At 38.6% G+C, this 16,941-nt stretch overlaps 2 protein-coding genes across 3 annotated transcripts; both read right to left on the bottom strand.

Annotated features, from left to right (window-relative positions):
* Window positions 1–5,485: 5,485 nt before the first annotated feature.
* Window positions 5,486–10,712, bottom strand: LOC137738298 (uncharacterized). 2 transcript variants are annotated; one of them, XM_068477947.2, is made up of 10 exons: window positions 10,229–10,712; window positions 9,853–9,901; window positions 9,511–9,728; window positions 8,892–9,003; window positions 8,043–8,120; window positions 7,825–7,948; window positions 7,168–7,721; window positions 6,905–7,050; window positions 6,363–6,446; window positions 5,486–5,978 (listed from the first exon to the last, which is right to left on the bottom strand). In XM_068477947.2, exons 2-10 carry the CDS (start codon window positions 9,871–9,873, stop codon window positions 5,870–5,872), a joined length of 1,446 nt encoding a protein of 481 aa, XP_068334048.2. In that variant the 5' UTR covers window positions 9,874–9,901; window positions 10,229–10,712; the 3' UTR covers window positions 5,486–5,869. The 2 variants fall into 2 exon arrangements, with proteins under 2 accessions (XP_068334048.2, XP_068334041.2); XM_068477940.2 differs by having other exon boundaries at window positions 7,825–7,954; window positions 10,229–10,599.
* LOC148690657 (uncharacterized) lies at window positions 10,229–14,180 on the bottom strand. Its single transcript, XM_088686084.1, has 2 exons — window positions 13,988–14,180; window positions 10,229–13,721 (listed from the first exon to the last, which is right to left on the bottom strand). The coding sequence occupies exon 2, from the start codon at window positions 11,806–11,808 to the stop codon at window positions 10,891–10,893; it is 918 nt and encodes a 305-aa protein (XP_088542210.1). The 5' UTR covers window positions 11,809–13,721; window positions 13,988–14,180; the 3' UTR covers window positions 10,229–10,890.
* Window positions 14,181–16,941: the final 2,761 nt, after the last annotated feature.

Raw genomic sequence — 16,941 nt, 5'->3', positions numbered from 1 at the left:
TTCACGGGTGAAGAACGGCAAGGATTTCACTAAACAAACGGAGATTACAACATAGTGTTTAACTCTCACAACCCAAATTCCACAAATTATAAACCCTAAACCAAACATGTAAAAAACCCAAAACAAATGGAGTAGCCCTTCTCAAATTGCTCTCTAACTCTCAAATTGACTCTGACCAAATTTCCAAACTAATAAGCAATGAATTTGCCACACACTCATTACTCATAATGATGTTGGCCCACAAAATAAACTAATCCTAAGGTCCTATTTATAATGTATATGACATAGGTTACAATGAGAATCCTAATCCTAATTAGATGTAAACCTAAATCCTAATCAAATAAGTAATTCACAAAATCTCTCCACCAAGCAAGGAATCCAACCCAGAAGTCAAAACCAAACCCAAATAGGACACCAAACGCAATAGTTAACACAAACCTAATTTCTGCATCATTCTAATTTTGAGTCGTATATCACAACACAACCAACCAGAAGTAGTGTTGTTAATTTTAATTATAAATGCTCATAGAACACTTGATTCAACGGCTCCAGTGATGTTAGTTCAAACTGAAGATGTCGCTGGTTATCGACACAATGTTGTTAGTTCAAACAGAAGATGCGTTGTCAGGATGATTGGGATAGTTAATGTTTGTCTCAAAAACGTGATAAGGGTTTCGCGTAAAGCGTTTGAGTTGTTTGTTGAGTTGAAAGAGGCTTCAATGTTGCAGAGCCTCTTCTATTTATAGGTGAGGCTTCCTTGATAAATAAGCATGTCGAGGTAGAGTCCTCATAAGACTGTGTTTGCTCGGCATTTGCCTAAACATTCCTTTTATCCCCTCTCAGTAGAAACTTCATCTTTATCTGATCACGTTCTATTATGAGATTCATCCATCTTTATCTGATCACGTAGGCATTCTGATCCCTGGGATAATTCATATTTATCCAAGGCTCATTTTGATCCTTGGCAATTTCAGTTCGTATAGGACTCAACCAACCAACCAACCAACCCCCATACTTAATATTTTCATGGTCCTACCATCACAAGGACTCGGTTGAACTGATCTTCATAGGCTAAAAGTCCACTAGCCTGAAGTATATTTACTACGCAGAGAACCATGGTCTTTGGGTTAACCCATCTCAACCCAAATTGTTGTTTCAGGATCAAATAACTGCATATTTAGTTTTTTTGGAAACTACCAAACTGATAAAGTAGTAGAATGTTATAACGTCCATTACAGGAGAATATGTCTCCTCATAATCAATCCTAGGGCGTTGAAAGAAGCCATACCCCACAAGGTGTATCTTATATCGCACTATTTCATTCTTCTTATTACGCTTCTTATGAAAACCCACTTGTAGCCAACTTACTTCACATGTAGAGGTGTAGGAACTACGTTCCAAACACCTTGCGTTTCATGTTTGACCAAGTTTTTCTATGTCAATATTCATCAACCGAACATGGTTCAATGTCATCGCTCAACATTATATATGTAGCTACTGTGTATCAAATATATCATCGACTATCATCTCATTAAAATTGAAAACTCATCCAAGCTAGCATAATGGATTGAAATCCCACGATTCTCGAGAGGCAAATTCGTCTTTTCTAGAACACTATAATCTAAAATAACCTCATGTATTGGAATGGTTGAGCAAGCGATGGTCATATTTACACTGGTTTCATTAGTTTGGGTTGTGGGCTTCCTCTTTTGGGGTTATGGGGTCGAAGCAGATGATTGGCTAGCCGCAGTATACTAGGATGTGAGGTCAACCATCCTTCAGTGATAGCTCGTCCTTCAAGGGCGATGTTTCAATGTACGTGATCTACATTTATCTTTCCAAACACATTTCATTTGCAACTGGTATATGTGATCTAGTCACTTTTGCTAGATTATTAAAAGCATTTGGCATGCTCTAAGCAACGCTCTGTAGATCTAAAATATGTTGTACTTCAATTTTAGACTGGGTAATGCAGGGATCTAAATGAGACATAGTAGGGTTACTCTGAGACAATTCATGGTGTTCTTCAGGAACTTTAATGTTCTTATCTCCCCCTAATGAAGGGAAGACTGTCTCATCGAAGTGACAATTCGCAAAACATGGGGTGAAGAGATCTGTCAAAGGCTCTAAATAGTGAATAATTAATGGTAATCATAACTAACATAGATTTCCATTCTTCTCTGATGATCTATTTTGGTGTGTAGTGGCGACGCTATTAGCACATAAACTATGTACCCAAATACAGGTGAGTGTGAGATGTCAGGCAGATACCATTAACAAACTGTACCAGTGAATAAGGTTATGCAGTAATAGGTCTCAGATGAACCAAGATAGCTCCGTGCAAAATTGCATAGCCCTAAGTAGATTCCGGAAGCTTAGTGTGCATGACCAAAAATTGAGCAATGAATTGAAAGCGCTTTATGAACGCTTCTGATAAGCCATTTTGGATGTGAACATAGGATACATGAGGTTCAACTTCAATTCCAACTAACATGCAGTAATCATCGAAAATTTACGACGTAAACACTCCAGCATTATCCAGTCGAATCGATTTAATCAAATAATCATGGTGGTGAGCTCTAAGCTTAATAATTTGTGCCAGAAGTTCCGCAAAATGCAGTGTAGGCAATAGATAAACATGTGATCATCATGTCGATGCATTAACCAACATGATAAAGTAACGAAATGGTCCACATGGTGGTTGGATAGGTCCACAAATGTCCCCTTAAATCCACTGAAGAAAAGTTAAGGTCCTTTCGAACTTTGTCTAAAGATGGGCAAGTAATAAACTTACCCAAAGAACAAGCTTTGCAATAGGCATTGCCAGGGATGATGTGCTTACTTTGCCTAAGCGGATGCCAGTGTGTAGCATTGAGGATACGGCACATCATCATGGTTCCTAGACGTCCAAAGTGATCATGCCAAAGCATGTTTTCCAATGCAAGCCTACTCATAGGGTCGGCTATGTGATGGCCCTCAGAGGCATGAATGGTTGTGACATACAACTCATTCCAAATGTGCTCCATCTTCTCATATATATGCTTCTTGGCATATTCATATGAAGTGATGCAAAGGAATTCACCTCCATTATTTTCAGTGGTTTCAGCGTGATAATTATTATCCTGAATATCTTTAAAGCTCAACAACATTCTTTTGGAAAGAGGTGAGTAAAGTGCCTCTTTAATGGTTAATTCAGTATCGAACAACATTATACATGGATGGGCTTGAAAGGGTTGTCAGAGGTGAACTTTTAGGTATGAAGTTAGTAAAATAGTGACACTTGTGCGAGATGGTGTGCGTGGTTGCACTATCTACTAGACAACTAACTACCCCACAATTACTTACCTAGAAATAAATTAATTGAATTGGCCACATGTATAAGGAAATTTAAATTTCGAGTTCCACTCATTCAATTAATCATTCGAGAAATATCCATAAAGTAATTATCCAAAATAATACAAAACAAAACACCAACAAATAATCCAAATACATAGAAAATTGTTCGGAAAGTTAAACAAAACAAACAAACAAAAAAAAAAAAAAAAAATCAAGGGAAGTTCAACCATTAGGGGAACTCATCCACATGTTGGCCATATCTAAAAGTTCTAATCTTCCATCAGTTCAAATGCCTCTTGAAAATCAGAAATATCCAAAGTGGTATATTCGGGATTATCCACTTGAACAAAGTTAGTCTCCATGGCTTTATGACTTGAATGATACTCTGCAACAAGCCGGAGCTCGACGAACTACAAACCAATAGTCCCTTAAACCACAACAGTGACATATATTTGCTTATATAGTAGCACATGCTTTGCTTTTATTCTTGAAGTTTGAAGCCTTTGGAGCCATGGAATCACGTTTTGTGGCCGAATTTCCTCCCTTGGGTTGACTTCTGTTATGTAAACCTTCGGCCTGTGGCTTGGGGTTGGAACCCTTCCCACGGCCTCGATGCTTGTTGCGTCCTTGTAGGCCTCAAGATTTGTTGCCATGTGTTTTGAGCATAGCGCTTGAGTTAGTAAGTCTAGCTTAATGATTCTTCACAGTTGGTTTTGTTTCTCAGCAAGGAGTAAGACATTATGCCTTATATTGTTGTTGCAGACAATATTGGTGGCATAGAAGGTTGAATAAGTCTTCTTCAGGAGATCTTGTTATGTCAAGTCCTCTTTAAGAACATGAGGAGTTATGTGATTCGAAAAACTTCATAATTGTATTTATTCACAGACTTAAAGTCTTGGAAGCATAAATGCTGCCAGTTGTGTCTTGATTTAGGAAAAAATATATCTTTTTGATGATCAAAATGCTCTTCTAGAACGAGCCATAAAGCTCTTGGATCCTTCTCACCGAGATACTCAGTTTGCAGTGCGTCATGCATATGTCTTCAGATGAAGATCATGGCAGTGACTTTTTTAGCTGTGCTAACCGGGTTATCCGTCTCTGCTTTCATTGTAGCCCTAAGACTCTTTGTAATGAGGTGGAGTTCATGTCTTAAACCCACTTCAGGAAAACAAACAATTTTTTTAGCTTTGCGAACCAGGTTATTCGTCTCGGATTCCTAATTCATGCAAACAAACGCATATACAGAAGGCAATATATGTATAAAGCAATTGTAAATAAATTAGATTAAATTCAATGGATTAACAAAACCCAGGCCCAATTATTGGGTTAAGAAAGGAAAAGTGGAAGCGAAGTCCCAATAAATGTGTATTTCCGTCGAGAAAACAAAGAGCAGCACAGTGGTGCGGTGGTTTCTGATCAAACTTGGTCGGGGTTTCAAGAGGACGGGATTCCAAACCATTGAGGAACGAGAAAACGCTCAAACTGCAGTGAGATTTCGTAGGAAACCTCGAGGTATCTTGCCGGGACGACTTCCAGTCGTCGAAGACAACCACAAGACGCGTGATGATTGTCAAGGGAGAATGGTTTCACCAGTTTCTGATAAGTGGCAGCTGTGAGGTGCGCTGCAAGCCAAACCAGGGGGCAGCCTGACGTCTGGACGAAGGAGACTCCAGAAAACGACGTCGTTTTCAGACCTATGGTTTAGAACAATCTCAACGGTTCTACACGAGGCGACTTAACTCACAGGACTTCAGGCCTATGGTTGTGGAGCGGTAGCTCAACTCGGCGTGTGCTCACGGCTTCCAGCCCTGACTGTAACACGATTTTCAAAAAAATTTCTGCTTTTTCGTTTCTTATTCACACATATACAATTCACCACTTATACAGTAGTAATAATATAATTGCAAACAATTAATTGCGTAAAATATATAATTCGCTAATCGAATATTACAGTTCATGCTTAATGGTTTGCTCAATCATGCTGAAAAAATATTGACGAGACTATTTTAGATCTTGGATTGCGATCTAGCAAATTGTTTTGTTGTAAAATTTCTTATAACAACATCAGAAGCGTGTTGATAACATATTATGGTCTATTTTTCCTACAAGTTGCATAGAGAGAGAAGTGAGGAATTTCATAGATATGTACTCTCCTTTGCACCCGTACCTTTATTTATAAAAAAACTATGAGATAAAAACACTTACTCTCAAAGTAATACAAATCCTAATAAAAAAATCACTAATATAAAAAGTAAATCAAACCTACTAAGAATTTACGCAATCCCACATGTGCTTGAATTTATATCACAACATATTCTACATTCTAAGAAATACATTTGAATGAGCAACGAAAAATCCCCTATAGCTTCAGCATAATTTAGTCGCATAACATCAATTTCACTTCAGAACGAGCAAAATTCAACAGCGGTGAGACTTGAATTGACCAAAGAATTTTTCTCATTCACCTTTTTTTTTTTTTTTTTTTTTTTTTTCAAGTGAGGCGAAAAGAATTCCACTTCCCTTCCTCGTCACTCTAATGACCGAGCTTACGCTTGCGATTTAATTTCGCCATCCGTTCCCTCCTTTCTTCTTCTTCTATCTTCCTAGCCTCCTCTTCGTCCTCCTTTCTTGCGATTAGTGCACTGCAACATCGCAACAAAACAGAAAGGCTCATACACGACCATGTACATTGTATATTTGATACAAGTACAAATTAGAGTTTTTTTTTTTTTTTTTTTTCTCTTTTTTTTTTTTTTTTTTTTTTTTTAACAAACGATATTATCTACACCAAGGGAGAAAAAGTGGGTTTAACCTCACAATGGGCTAGCAATAATGTGATTCAAGTTCACCTTTGGCGAGAATCGAACCTAAGACTTCTTACTTACAAGTGAAGAAAAATACCACTAGACCTAGTACTAAATGACAAGTACAATTAGTGTTAAGGAACCACATAATGCATATGATATTTTACGGAAATGAAAATGGAAAATTAAGTATCATGAAATTAAGGGAAACACCCTACTTACCTTCGTCTCTCCTCCCTCATAATATCCTCAAAGTTTGCCTCCATATCACTATCATCGTCGTCACTAGCATATCTTTCTGGTTGACTGCAAGCATTTCAGATTGATCATTATAATTTGCAGATTAATAATTAGAACAATAAATCACAGTTAACCACCAAAACTCCAAACAAAGATGATAATTCTTGTAATGGGCATCTCCCAATACGCTGAGGTCTTGTAATGGCCAACACCAGGCAACTTTCAATCTCTGATATTTACAAATTCAATCCATAATTTCCAATTTGTTAGCATCAGGCGTGTCACCAAGCTAAAAACCCTCAAGCTTCAAATTTGAATATATTCAACGTAACAAATGAAATATAAACAAACATTTTTGGTGGGCATTTAGCTTTTACATCGTTAATCATGAATTCATCAAAAAGAGCTAAACTGCATCCAGTAAACTAATGTCATTTCAGCAAGACTCAATTTTGAAATCACCTCAGGCTTTAGAACCATTTAAAAATTAAAAGAAAATGAATTAAAAAAAAAAAAATACTCACCGAAACAATTTTCTGATCTCACTTCTAAAATCCAGATCCGGGTCATCATCATCAGGGTGCCGTCTCATAGGCTTCTTTTTGGGACGACGCTCTTGAGACACAGAACGTGATGAGATTTGCCTTTGCATTTGTGGCTTGTTTACATGCTAAATTCCATGAAAGGAAACATATATTATGCACTTACAGAAAGAATAGAGAAGTAGGTCTCTGGAAAATTACCATTCAAAGGAAAGAAAATATGTAGCAGATGGTGGGATTTATACCTGAGGTCTTGACAATCCTGATGACTCTTTCAGTAACACTCTGGGCTTATTAGGTTCTCGTACTTCTTTTTTTTGTTGCAACTGCTGCCTTGGAATGGATGACTGCAACTTCGAAGGAGGTGGTCTGGGCACACCAGACATGGGATTCTTCAGACCTGGTGTAGAAGCTTTCCTCTCAGTCGTTGAAGCAGGCATCTTAGACGGCAATCTTTTTGTCTCTAGAGGCCGGCCAGGGCCATTTCCACTGTTACTACCAAGCTGTTTTCTAGAGCCCATTGATGTTGCATCAGGTCGTCTACTGGAAGAACTCAACTTATTGGGCCCCACTTTAGAATGCATCTGTCCGTTCATAGATACTGGTTTCCTTTCATCACGACGGCCAGGTACGTCTCTGCCATTATTTGCTGAAGATACATGTCTACCATTATTTGCCGAAGGCACATGTCTACCATTATTTGCCGAAGGCACATGTCTACCATTATTTGCCGAAGGCACATGTCTACCATTATTTGCTGAAGGTAATTTACTTGTCGCCATTTGACTAGACCGCACCTCTTTAACATCAACAAAAAACCTGTATAAGTTCCTCAATGAAAATAGAATGTTCAATGACCCATAAATTAAGACCCAGATAAGAGGTAGTAGATAGCAACACACCAGAATTTGGAACAGAGGCATTTTGAGGGGGGCGATCCTTTGCAGAAGCAGGGGGCTCTGCATTCTCAGAATATAAAAAAGAGTAATCTCTCGTATCCTTAATCTTTTGTACTTTAGTCTTAACCTGCACCTTCCAGAAATTCCATTAGCACAAAATAAGGCAGCTAGAAGACTAATTCAGAGGTAAAACACCAACAAAAACAATTTGCTCCAAGTACCTCATTAATGACTTTGGGATTCTGATCATATGATCCAGATTTCGATCCAGCAGAGGTTGAACCAGAGCTCTTCCTTTTCTGCAGAGGCAAGTGAGATCATCAAACTAATGCACTACAACACAGGAAGAATGCTTCAAATTTCTCAATGCATAAACAGTAATATTGCATGAACAAACTTATAGACATGTTTTTGTGTTTAAAAAGAAAATAAAAAAGCAACAAAATATTTATCTGCAACAAGATTTTAGGCATGTATAAAATATTTGTAAGCATTTGCATGATCATAAAATAGAGTTTCAAGAAAATATTTTTGTGGTGCGTAAAAAGGAGCAGCTACAAGCAAGGTTAAAGATTAAACAAGATAAGCAGAAAGAACAAATCAGGCATGCCAAATAAGTCACAAAGTTTTAAGATATAAACCCATATAGTGTATCTGGAAACAGGATCCCTGACCCTCACCAAGAAGCGAGTCATCAGTAACCCTTTCATCAAATTTAAAAGTAGAACCAAGGAAAAGAGGAGGAAAGTAGAAGCAACTCCAAAATGGTTCGAGCACAATGTTGTAAATTACACCACATGCAAAGCTGAATAAATACATGTCAAATCCATGTCTTTGAACAAACTAAAAGTTCCCCCAACTTTCCACAAATAACAAGATACAACATAACACAAAGATTACAGGGCCAAAACTATCTCATAATTATTTTGGGATCGGGACAGCATAACTGGGCTCATATATGTGTAAAGCGTAGACCAAATGTATATGACAGCTAGCCAAAAAGTCAATGTGAGCAAGTAATGTTATGAATCTTATGAGCTCTATCAAAAAGGGGGAGTAATAATACACACATGGACAGAGTTGGTTGCGCTAGACGTCAGGTGCTGGATTTCTAACGACTTTCTTTCTTGAATCACTCTCTCAGCAATAACTGGTTGAGATGGGCCAAAGAAAGATCCAAAACTGCAGAATAAGCAGGGAAACAATTTAAAATTAATTTTAAAACTTCAGCTTACCAGTTACCAGTATAATGTCCACAGAAAAACTATGAAATAAATCATCTGTCTGACAACCTCGTCACAAAAAAAGAATACAAGGAACTGCAAATAAAGCAAGGGTAGCAACTCTTCAGAATGTATCCTCATTCTCTACATTACTTTCAAGGTGTGATATCCCTGGGAAAAAAATGGCCTGTCCTAGAAATTGCAGCTATAAAACAAATATCGTTACAGGTTATGGTAGAATGTAAGCCCATCAATACATTACAAAACTATTTTAGTTGCATCAGTTACTGCTTCCCTACAACTTCAGATAATAAGGCCAAATAGTGTTCATAAAATAGACATCGGTTACTTACAATAAGGAAGTATTGAACATAGTACTAGAAACAAACAGAACCGTGTCCTTTATCTTACACTGAGCATGGATTTTCCACGAAGAAAAAATGGCAGTTATACAGTAGTTACTCACTTGTCATTGGGGAGCTTCTTCTTTTTATCACTAGAGTTGGCCAAAGAAGAACCAGTTTCCTCCTTCTTCAGCTTCTTTCGTACTTGTTCTTTGATGCGTTCTCTAAACTCAAGGTATTTCAATGCTTCCTTGGTAGGCTTTGGATCTTCCTCTTCAGACTCTTCGCCATCCTCTTCATCCTCATAGTCCTCATATTCATTGCCTGACTGACCATATTCCTATGCAAAAACAACAGCGAAAAACTGTCAAACTAATTTGTACAAAAAAAAATAATAGAGTATCAAGATAAAAAATTTACATACAAATAATAAGTAGACCGATGAAGATTGGGTATTTGCTTACATCTCTATCATATCCGCGCATTTCCCTTTCGAAATAAACAATTACGTACCTGAAAATCACCACACAAAAAACCCTAATTTTGATTATGCTGAACAATTACGAATAGAGAAAATCACACCAAAAAAAATCCCTAATTTTTATTATCATGGACTGAAAGAACTGCGCAAAATCTGCAATTTTCCTCAAATCAAACAATTACAAACAAAACCCCTCTAGGCTCAGCTCGATTCCATGGATTTGGCATTGCATTTGTGCCCTAATTTTCAAATTGGCCAATCAAATGCCGATTCCACAGTCTGAATGCATAAATTTCATTCCGTAAACTATTCGAATCCCAAATTTCTATAAACTGAAAAATAAGAACCAAACTACTCACCTGAAATTCCCTTCAACCAAAACGCCGATCGCAAATCTTGAGAACTCTGAAATCGAAGATGATCTGTGCGAAGCCGCTAAAAGTGCGATTCCGATTCCTCTGCTTCAAGCCCTAAATATCGAAAACCAAGTTCAATGGAGGACAAATGGATACGATGCGATCAGAATTCCAGAAGAGAGAATCTGCAAGCCCTAATTTGTATAGCTATGGGGGGTTTCGACCGGTTACTGTAAAGGGAGAGTCGCATTTTTGGTTAAATACATTTCATCAGTAAGTATATATTATTCGAAAATGGAAATTTAGATGCTATATCCATCATTCTAGTTCCTTCCAAATGGTTACCCAATTTCGCCCCTTTTTTTTTTTTTTTTTTTCATTTATTTTCATTTTTTCCTTCTCAATTTTATATTTTCAAGTCAAGTTTTTTATTTATTTATTTTTTTTTGAACGCCAACTAAATGCATTACTAGAAGCCTACAGAGAGACAAACACCAAGAAAACATACAAGTAGTGAATAGGGTAAGGCCACAAAGACCCCTCCACCAAGTGGAAGTGTCACCCCCAATCACCACCACACCCAAATTAATGTGGACATGGCAGACCATCATTATTCAAAACAAAGACCAATGAAGATGGGGGCCGATTGACCCAAACAACATCACTCATCTCCGAAAAACCAGCCGACGCAAGTTCATGCGCTGCACCATTAGCTGATCTGGACACCCAAGACCAGCGACAGTTCTGAAACTCCCCCCCAGCTGCTTGACCCAAGCCAACACAGGGAAAGACTTCCAACTGCCCATAGACAGAGAACAAGAAAGACAATTAACAGCTTCAAGTGAGTCCGATTCCATAATGACAGAATTAACACCTAAAGCAGCTCCTAACTCACACTCACGCAGCAACGCCATAGCCTCCGCAGCAGCAGCCGAAGAAGCTCTGAGAGAATACCTCGCGGCAGCCACAAACCTCCTGCCCTCATCCCGTACAATCACCCCAGCAAAGCCTAATTTAGAGACCTTGGACCAACTAGTGTCCACATTAATCTTCAAAAAAGGAGAGCCCGGAGCACACCACCGAGAAACCTGGGCCGCCCGTCCAATCCCGCCCAGTCTGCCAGGCCCCAAAACCGCCTTCGCACCTAAAAAAGAACCCAAAGCGAACGAGACAACAACTAGGACTTTAGAAGGATTAATAGGCACCCTATTAAACACAAAATCACAGCGAGCCTTCCAAATGCACCAAAAAGTAAAAGCAATATAAGATTGCCTCCACTTGGCATTAGAGGAGTTAAAAAAAGACCGAGACAAAACTGCCTGAAGCCAATCCCCCCAAGCAGGAAGAGTAGACCAGTCAACTTTATAATTCAATGCACCTCCAAACCAAATAGGCTCAACCCAAGGGCAATAAAGAAAAAGGTGTTTAATGGTTTCGACATGGCAACAGCAAATAGGACAGGCTATGGACGGTGAGGACCTTCGGCGAAAAAGAGCAGCACAAGTAGGAAGGCAATTGTGCACAGTGAGCCACAAAAAATGTCGCAACTTAGGGGCACCTCCAGCTTCCAAATAACTTTCCATAACGCCTTGGGGACACAGCGGGCAGTAGCCGGCCGAGTATCCCTCAACTCAGTCGATCTACATTGCAGCCACCTATAACCCAACTTGACCGAGTAGCAGCCATTCTTGCTAAAATCCCAGACAAGCCGATCCTTGCGACTTAAATCACCAAGCGGTGTATCCTCAATAGCCTGCAGATCCCTCACCGAGATGAAATGCTGCAAGAAGCTAAGGTTCCACCGCCTCGAAGTCGGACAAATAAGCGCACTAACCCGCAAGCTTGGAGTAACCATGATCGAGCTAAGTGGCAAAGGATGTCCAAGGGGCAAAGATGGCAACCACCTATCCAGCCAAACTCGCACCTCCTGACCCCCTAAAATTTGCCAATAGGAACCTTCCTGAATCAGATCTTTACCACTGATGAGACTGCTCCAAGCCCAAGAAGCACGCCCTCAAGCACGGCCTCCTTTCAAGTCAAGTTTTTTGTCTTTGGCAAAATCTACTGTTTTGCAAGAAAATATGTGTGGCCATAGAATTTGACTAACATATGCCCACACACCGTGTGAATATTTTTAATTTTTGTTTTTAAAATGGAATGAGAGAGAAACAGAGATGATGTGGGAGTGAGGAGGAAAGGGAGACAGGTTTTTTTATTTAATTTTTTTAATTAAAGATATGTTAAAATAATGTGTAGGTGAGATTTTAAAAAACAGCAAAATTTTGGTTGTGTGAAATTAAATTAGAGGTTTGGCTTGACAAAATTCAGTTTTGATTAGAGGTTTAGAATGGTAATTCAATAGTGTTTTGGTTAACAATGAGAGTGTTTTTTTAATATGTAACTAGCATATGCTTACACACTTTGTGTATGAATAATTTTTTATTTTAGTTTTTAAAATGGAAGGAAGGAAGGGAGCGAGATAACGTGGTGGGAATAGGAGGGCTTTTTTTATTTATTTATAAATATTAGATATATCTTAACATCACCTGTAGATGAGGATTCAATAAAAAAAAAATTAAAATTTAGATATGTGAAGTTACATTATTGTCCATCAATTTTTTTGCGTAATAGAAGACTAAATAGTATTTTCATTGTATTTTGGTTGACAAAAATAGTTTTATTAATAGATAGTTTAGATTATCAAACAGATGAGAATATTTGATATTTTTTAATTGGAATAACTTTGAAAATTTATATATTTTACAAGTTTTTGAATATTTTTAAATTTTTTTGTACATGTAATTTGTTGATCTTTCTTAATATTCGATATGTTACTTATGTAAAGATCTATTTATTTTGTGGAATACTAATCAGTTAATCTTTTGCTATTTAGAACTATAGTCTAGTGGTATTCCTCTTCACTTTTAAATGACAAGTCTTAGGCTCGACTCTCACTAAATGCCAATTTAAAGAACCACATTATTACTAACCCAATGTGAGACTTATCCCACTCCCACACCCCTTTAATCTTTTTTTTTTTTTTTTTTTTTGTTTTTTTCCAAAGAGTAGAACTTTATTAGAGACGAATTGAAATGTTTACATCATAAGCCAGAGTATTAAATAACCACTCTGGTTCAAAGTAATCCCATAGATGACATCCCCCCACTCACATAACATAAGCCACCACTAAATGTGCAGCCCTATTGCAAACATGCGGGGTAAAAAGAAACTCAACTTAACTTAATTGTTGTTTGAGATGATAAATATCCCATAAAATACCCTCCACATTAGCCGCCAATTGTATACCACCAGTGAGCATGTCCACTAGAACCTTTGAATCTGTTTCAATTTAAACACACACAAATCCCCTCTCCACGCATGCCAACCAAAGCAGCTCGCACCGCCTCCGCTTTCGCCATCAAACTTGATTCATAGTAAACATTCCCCACACCTCCAGCTGCTTTAAACACCCCCGCAAAATCTCTAGCCACCCAACCTATTGGAAGAAAGCATGGGTGTATGTATGGTACATTGGCTGTCATAGTTGTCACCTTTACTTTTTCATGTTTTCTGCTTTACTTTTCCATGTTTTCTCACCTTTACTTTTCCATGTTTTCTGCTTTACTTTTCCTTTCTTTTTGCTTTGCTTTTCCTTGTTTTCGGCTTCTGTTTCTTTTCCTTTCTTCCGCTCTTTTATATGAGCTTTCCTTGTACTTGGTTTTACATAATACAAAAATATAGACATTCAAAATTCAATACAACCAAAACTTCCCTTACGCATTTGATTAAGCCAAGCCATCACATTTAAGTTTAATGGTTTGAAAATGAGGTTCCACTGATCATGATCCCCCTCATCCCTTCCTTGTTGTTCGCTACAAGCAGGCAACGTCCCCCCTTGTTTTCTGCTGCAGGTAGACAGCTCCTTATCCTAATCACACTCATCAATCTCCCCCCATTGTTTTTTCAACAACTCCAGCGCTATACTCGGCTCCACCATAGATTTCTCAAAAACCATAATATTCCTACACTTCCAAATCCTCCATAAACCGCATATCACATCACCCACCTCATCAACCTATCACCCTCCTCCACCGCACCATATTTTGCCAACATCCATTTCCAGCATGCCAAGAAATCATCCCCCTCCACTAACATCACATCCAACTGCAAAGGAGACCCAAACCAAAACACATGAGAAAAAGGACATTTGAAAAATATATGAACCTGTGTCTCAATATCCTCCCCACAATGTGGACATTCACTCGCCAAATGGACACCCCGTCGTTGTAAATTAGATCTCACAGCAAGAACATTTTTACACCCCTTCCAAATAAAGTGACGAAGCTTAGGAGGAACATTCAACCGCCATATATCCTCCAAATAGGATCAATAACATGATCCGTACTTGTTTATCCCCCACCTTTCCTCCCCAGCTCTCCATTTTTATTCATTTCCTGAGCCACGATATAACCAGACTAAACAGAGTAATTCCTATTCCGCGTATAATGCCAAATCAATCGATTAGGACACCCAAACTTACTAACTGGCATACTTAGAATGATATGTGCTTCCTCTTCATTAAAACAAAGTTCAACCATGGACCAATTCCACAACCCCACCCCCCCCCCCCCCTCCCCCCACCCACCAAATCCCCCACCACCAATGGCATGTATTCCAACCGTGAAATGGGTAAGAACGTGCGCGGTGTAGGCAACCATGGATCCTTTAGAATACGAATACTCCGTCCATCTCCCACCCTCCACCGGATCCCCCTTTTCAAGACTTTTCATCCCTGCAATATGCCTTTCCATCCCCATGAAGTGCCAATACCCATTGGAGCCTACAAAAAAGACGAATTGGGATAATATTTTACTCGAAGTATTATAGCCAGAAGAGAGGTCAGATTACAAATAATCCTCCATCCAACCTTTGCTACAATAGCTAAGTTGAACGAAATAATTTCTTTAAACCCAAGACCACCAGAAGCCTTTCTTTTCGACATTTTATTCCAAGCCAACTAGTGAACTCCCTTTTGCATTTTTGGATCCCTCCACCAAAATCGAGCAATCACCTGCTCAATCTCCTTAGCCAATTGAATGGGAAGCTGGAAGCAAGACATTGTGTAGTTAGGCAACGCAGTAGCAACACTTTTAAGGAGTATCTCTTTCCCAGCCATCGATAGGAACTGTTCCGCCCAACCATTAATTCTATCGACCAACTTATTCCGTATATCTTCAAACACTTTCTTCTTTGAACCCCCAAAATCAGCTTCAATACCCAAATACTACCCAAAATTATCTTGGTACTTAATCCCCAAATTTGCCAACAAACGAATCCACATTGTTTGCGGACAACTTGAGCTAAAAAATGCCGAGCTCTTCTCCAAATTAACACATTGCCCAGAACCATCAGCATATTTGTGAAGTAAATCATTACCATGTAAAGCCTCCATCTCCGTAGCTTGACAAAATAAAACCAAATCATCTATAAACAAAACATGAGATAGAGGTTCGATACTAAAAGTCACTGTCATCCCCCGAATACGCCCAATCCTCTCCTTATTTTGTAATAAAGCAAATAATCCTTCAGCACAAGCGATAAGGGATCTCCCTATTGAATTCCCTGACAAGGCTCAATGTGACATGTGGCCTCCCCATTGATAATCACGTTGTAAGAGACAGTCTGCACACACGTCATGACCCACTGACAGAAGATATCATCAAAACCCAGTTTATGCATCATACCATTCAAAAAAGACCATTCAACACGATAAGCTTTAGCCATGTCCAATTTTAATGCTATAAAATTGAGACCTTCATCATTCCCTTGCTTCATAGAATGTAAGAATTCATGAACCACCAAAATATTATCCGAAATTTGTCGCCTCACAACAAACGCTGACTGATTTGGGCTAATAACTTTTGAAACAACTTTCTTTAGCCGGTTTGTCAAAACCTTGGAAATGATCTTATACACCACATTACACAAAGCGATCGGCCGAAACTGTGTTATTTTGCTTGGGTTATCCCCTTTTGGAACAAGGACAATATTTGTATGGTTTAACTCCCGTAGCAACCGTCCAGAGTGAAAGAAAGATTTAACCATACCTAAAACCACACCACCCACCGTCTCCCAATGAAATTGGAAAAAACCTACATTAAACCCATCCGGACTAGGTGATTTAGTTGGATGCATCTGATGTAATGCATTCTCAATTTCCATATCAGTCATCAGAGCAGTCAAAAAATTATTATCTAACTGATCAACCCTACACGGCACACAATCAATGATCTCTTGAAAACCCGTGGTTGTATTCGTAGTAAATAAGTTATGAAAATACTGAACAACAACGTCCTGGATACGATGTCGATCAGTGAACCATGTGCCATCTTCCTCTTCTAACCCACGGATTGCATTCCTTATTCTCCTTTTCATAGTCTAGGCATGAAAAAATCTAGTATTTTTATCTCCTTCTCGCAACCACTGCATCCTAGACTTCATCCTCTAATAAATTTCTTCATTCTGAAATGCTCTTTTTAACTCTACTTCCATTTCCCTAATCCGAGGTCCGTCAAAATTCGGTTGCTGATACGTATGTCTAAGCGCCTCTTTTAATCAAACAATCGCCTTGTGCTCATTCCGTCCTGCACATTTCCGCCACCCAATGAGTCAATACTTGACCTGTTTCAACTTATGCACCAACATATGGCCGGGAG

This window comes from Pyrus communis, chromosome 15 (genome assembly GCF_041283825.1).
Source record: "Pyrus communis isolate YQ-2024b chromosome 15, ASM4128382v1, whole genome shotgun sequence".
Classification (NCBI taxonomy): Eukaryota; Viridiplantae; Streptophyta; class Magnoliopsida; order Rosales; family Rosaceae; genus Pyrus; species Pyrus communis.
This window is presented reverse-complemented; position numbering and strand designations above follow the sequence as displayed.

Bases quoted from the DNA above. Each gene is read 5' to 3' on its own strand.
- LOC137738298 (XM_068477940.2), bottom strand. From the start codon at position 9,873: ATGCGCGGATATGATAGAGAT. The intron at 9,729-9,852 runs GTAAGCAAATAC...GTTTTTGCATAG, and splicing joins TGCGCGGATATGATAGAGAT to GAATATGGTCAGTCAGGCAA. The intron at 7,051-7,167 runs GTATAAATCCCA...CATGGAATTTAG, and splicing joins CAGGATTGTCAAGACCTCAG to CATGTAAACAAGCCACAAAT.
- LOC148690657 (XM_088686084.1), bottom strand. From the start codon at position 11,808: ATGGAAAGTTATTTGGAAGCTGGAGGTGCCCCTAAGTTGCGACATTTT.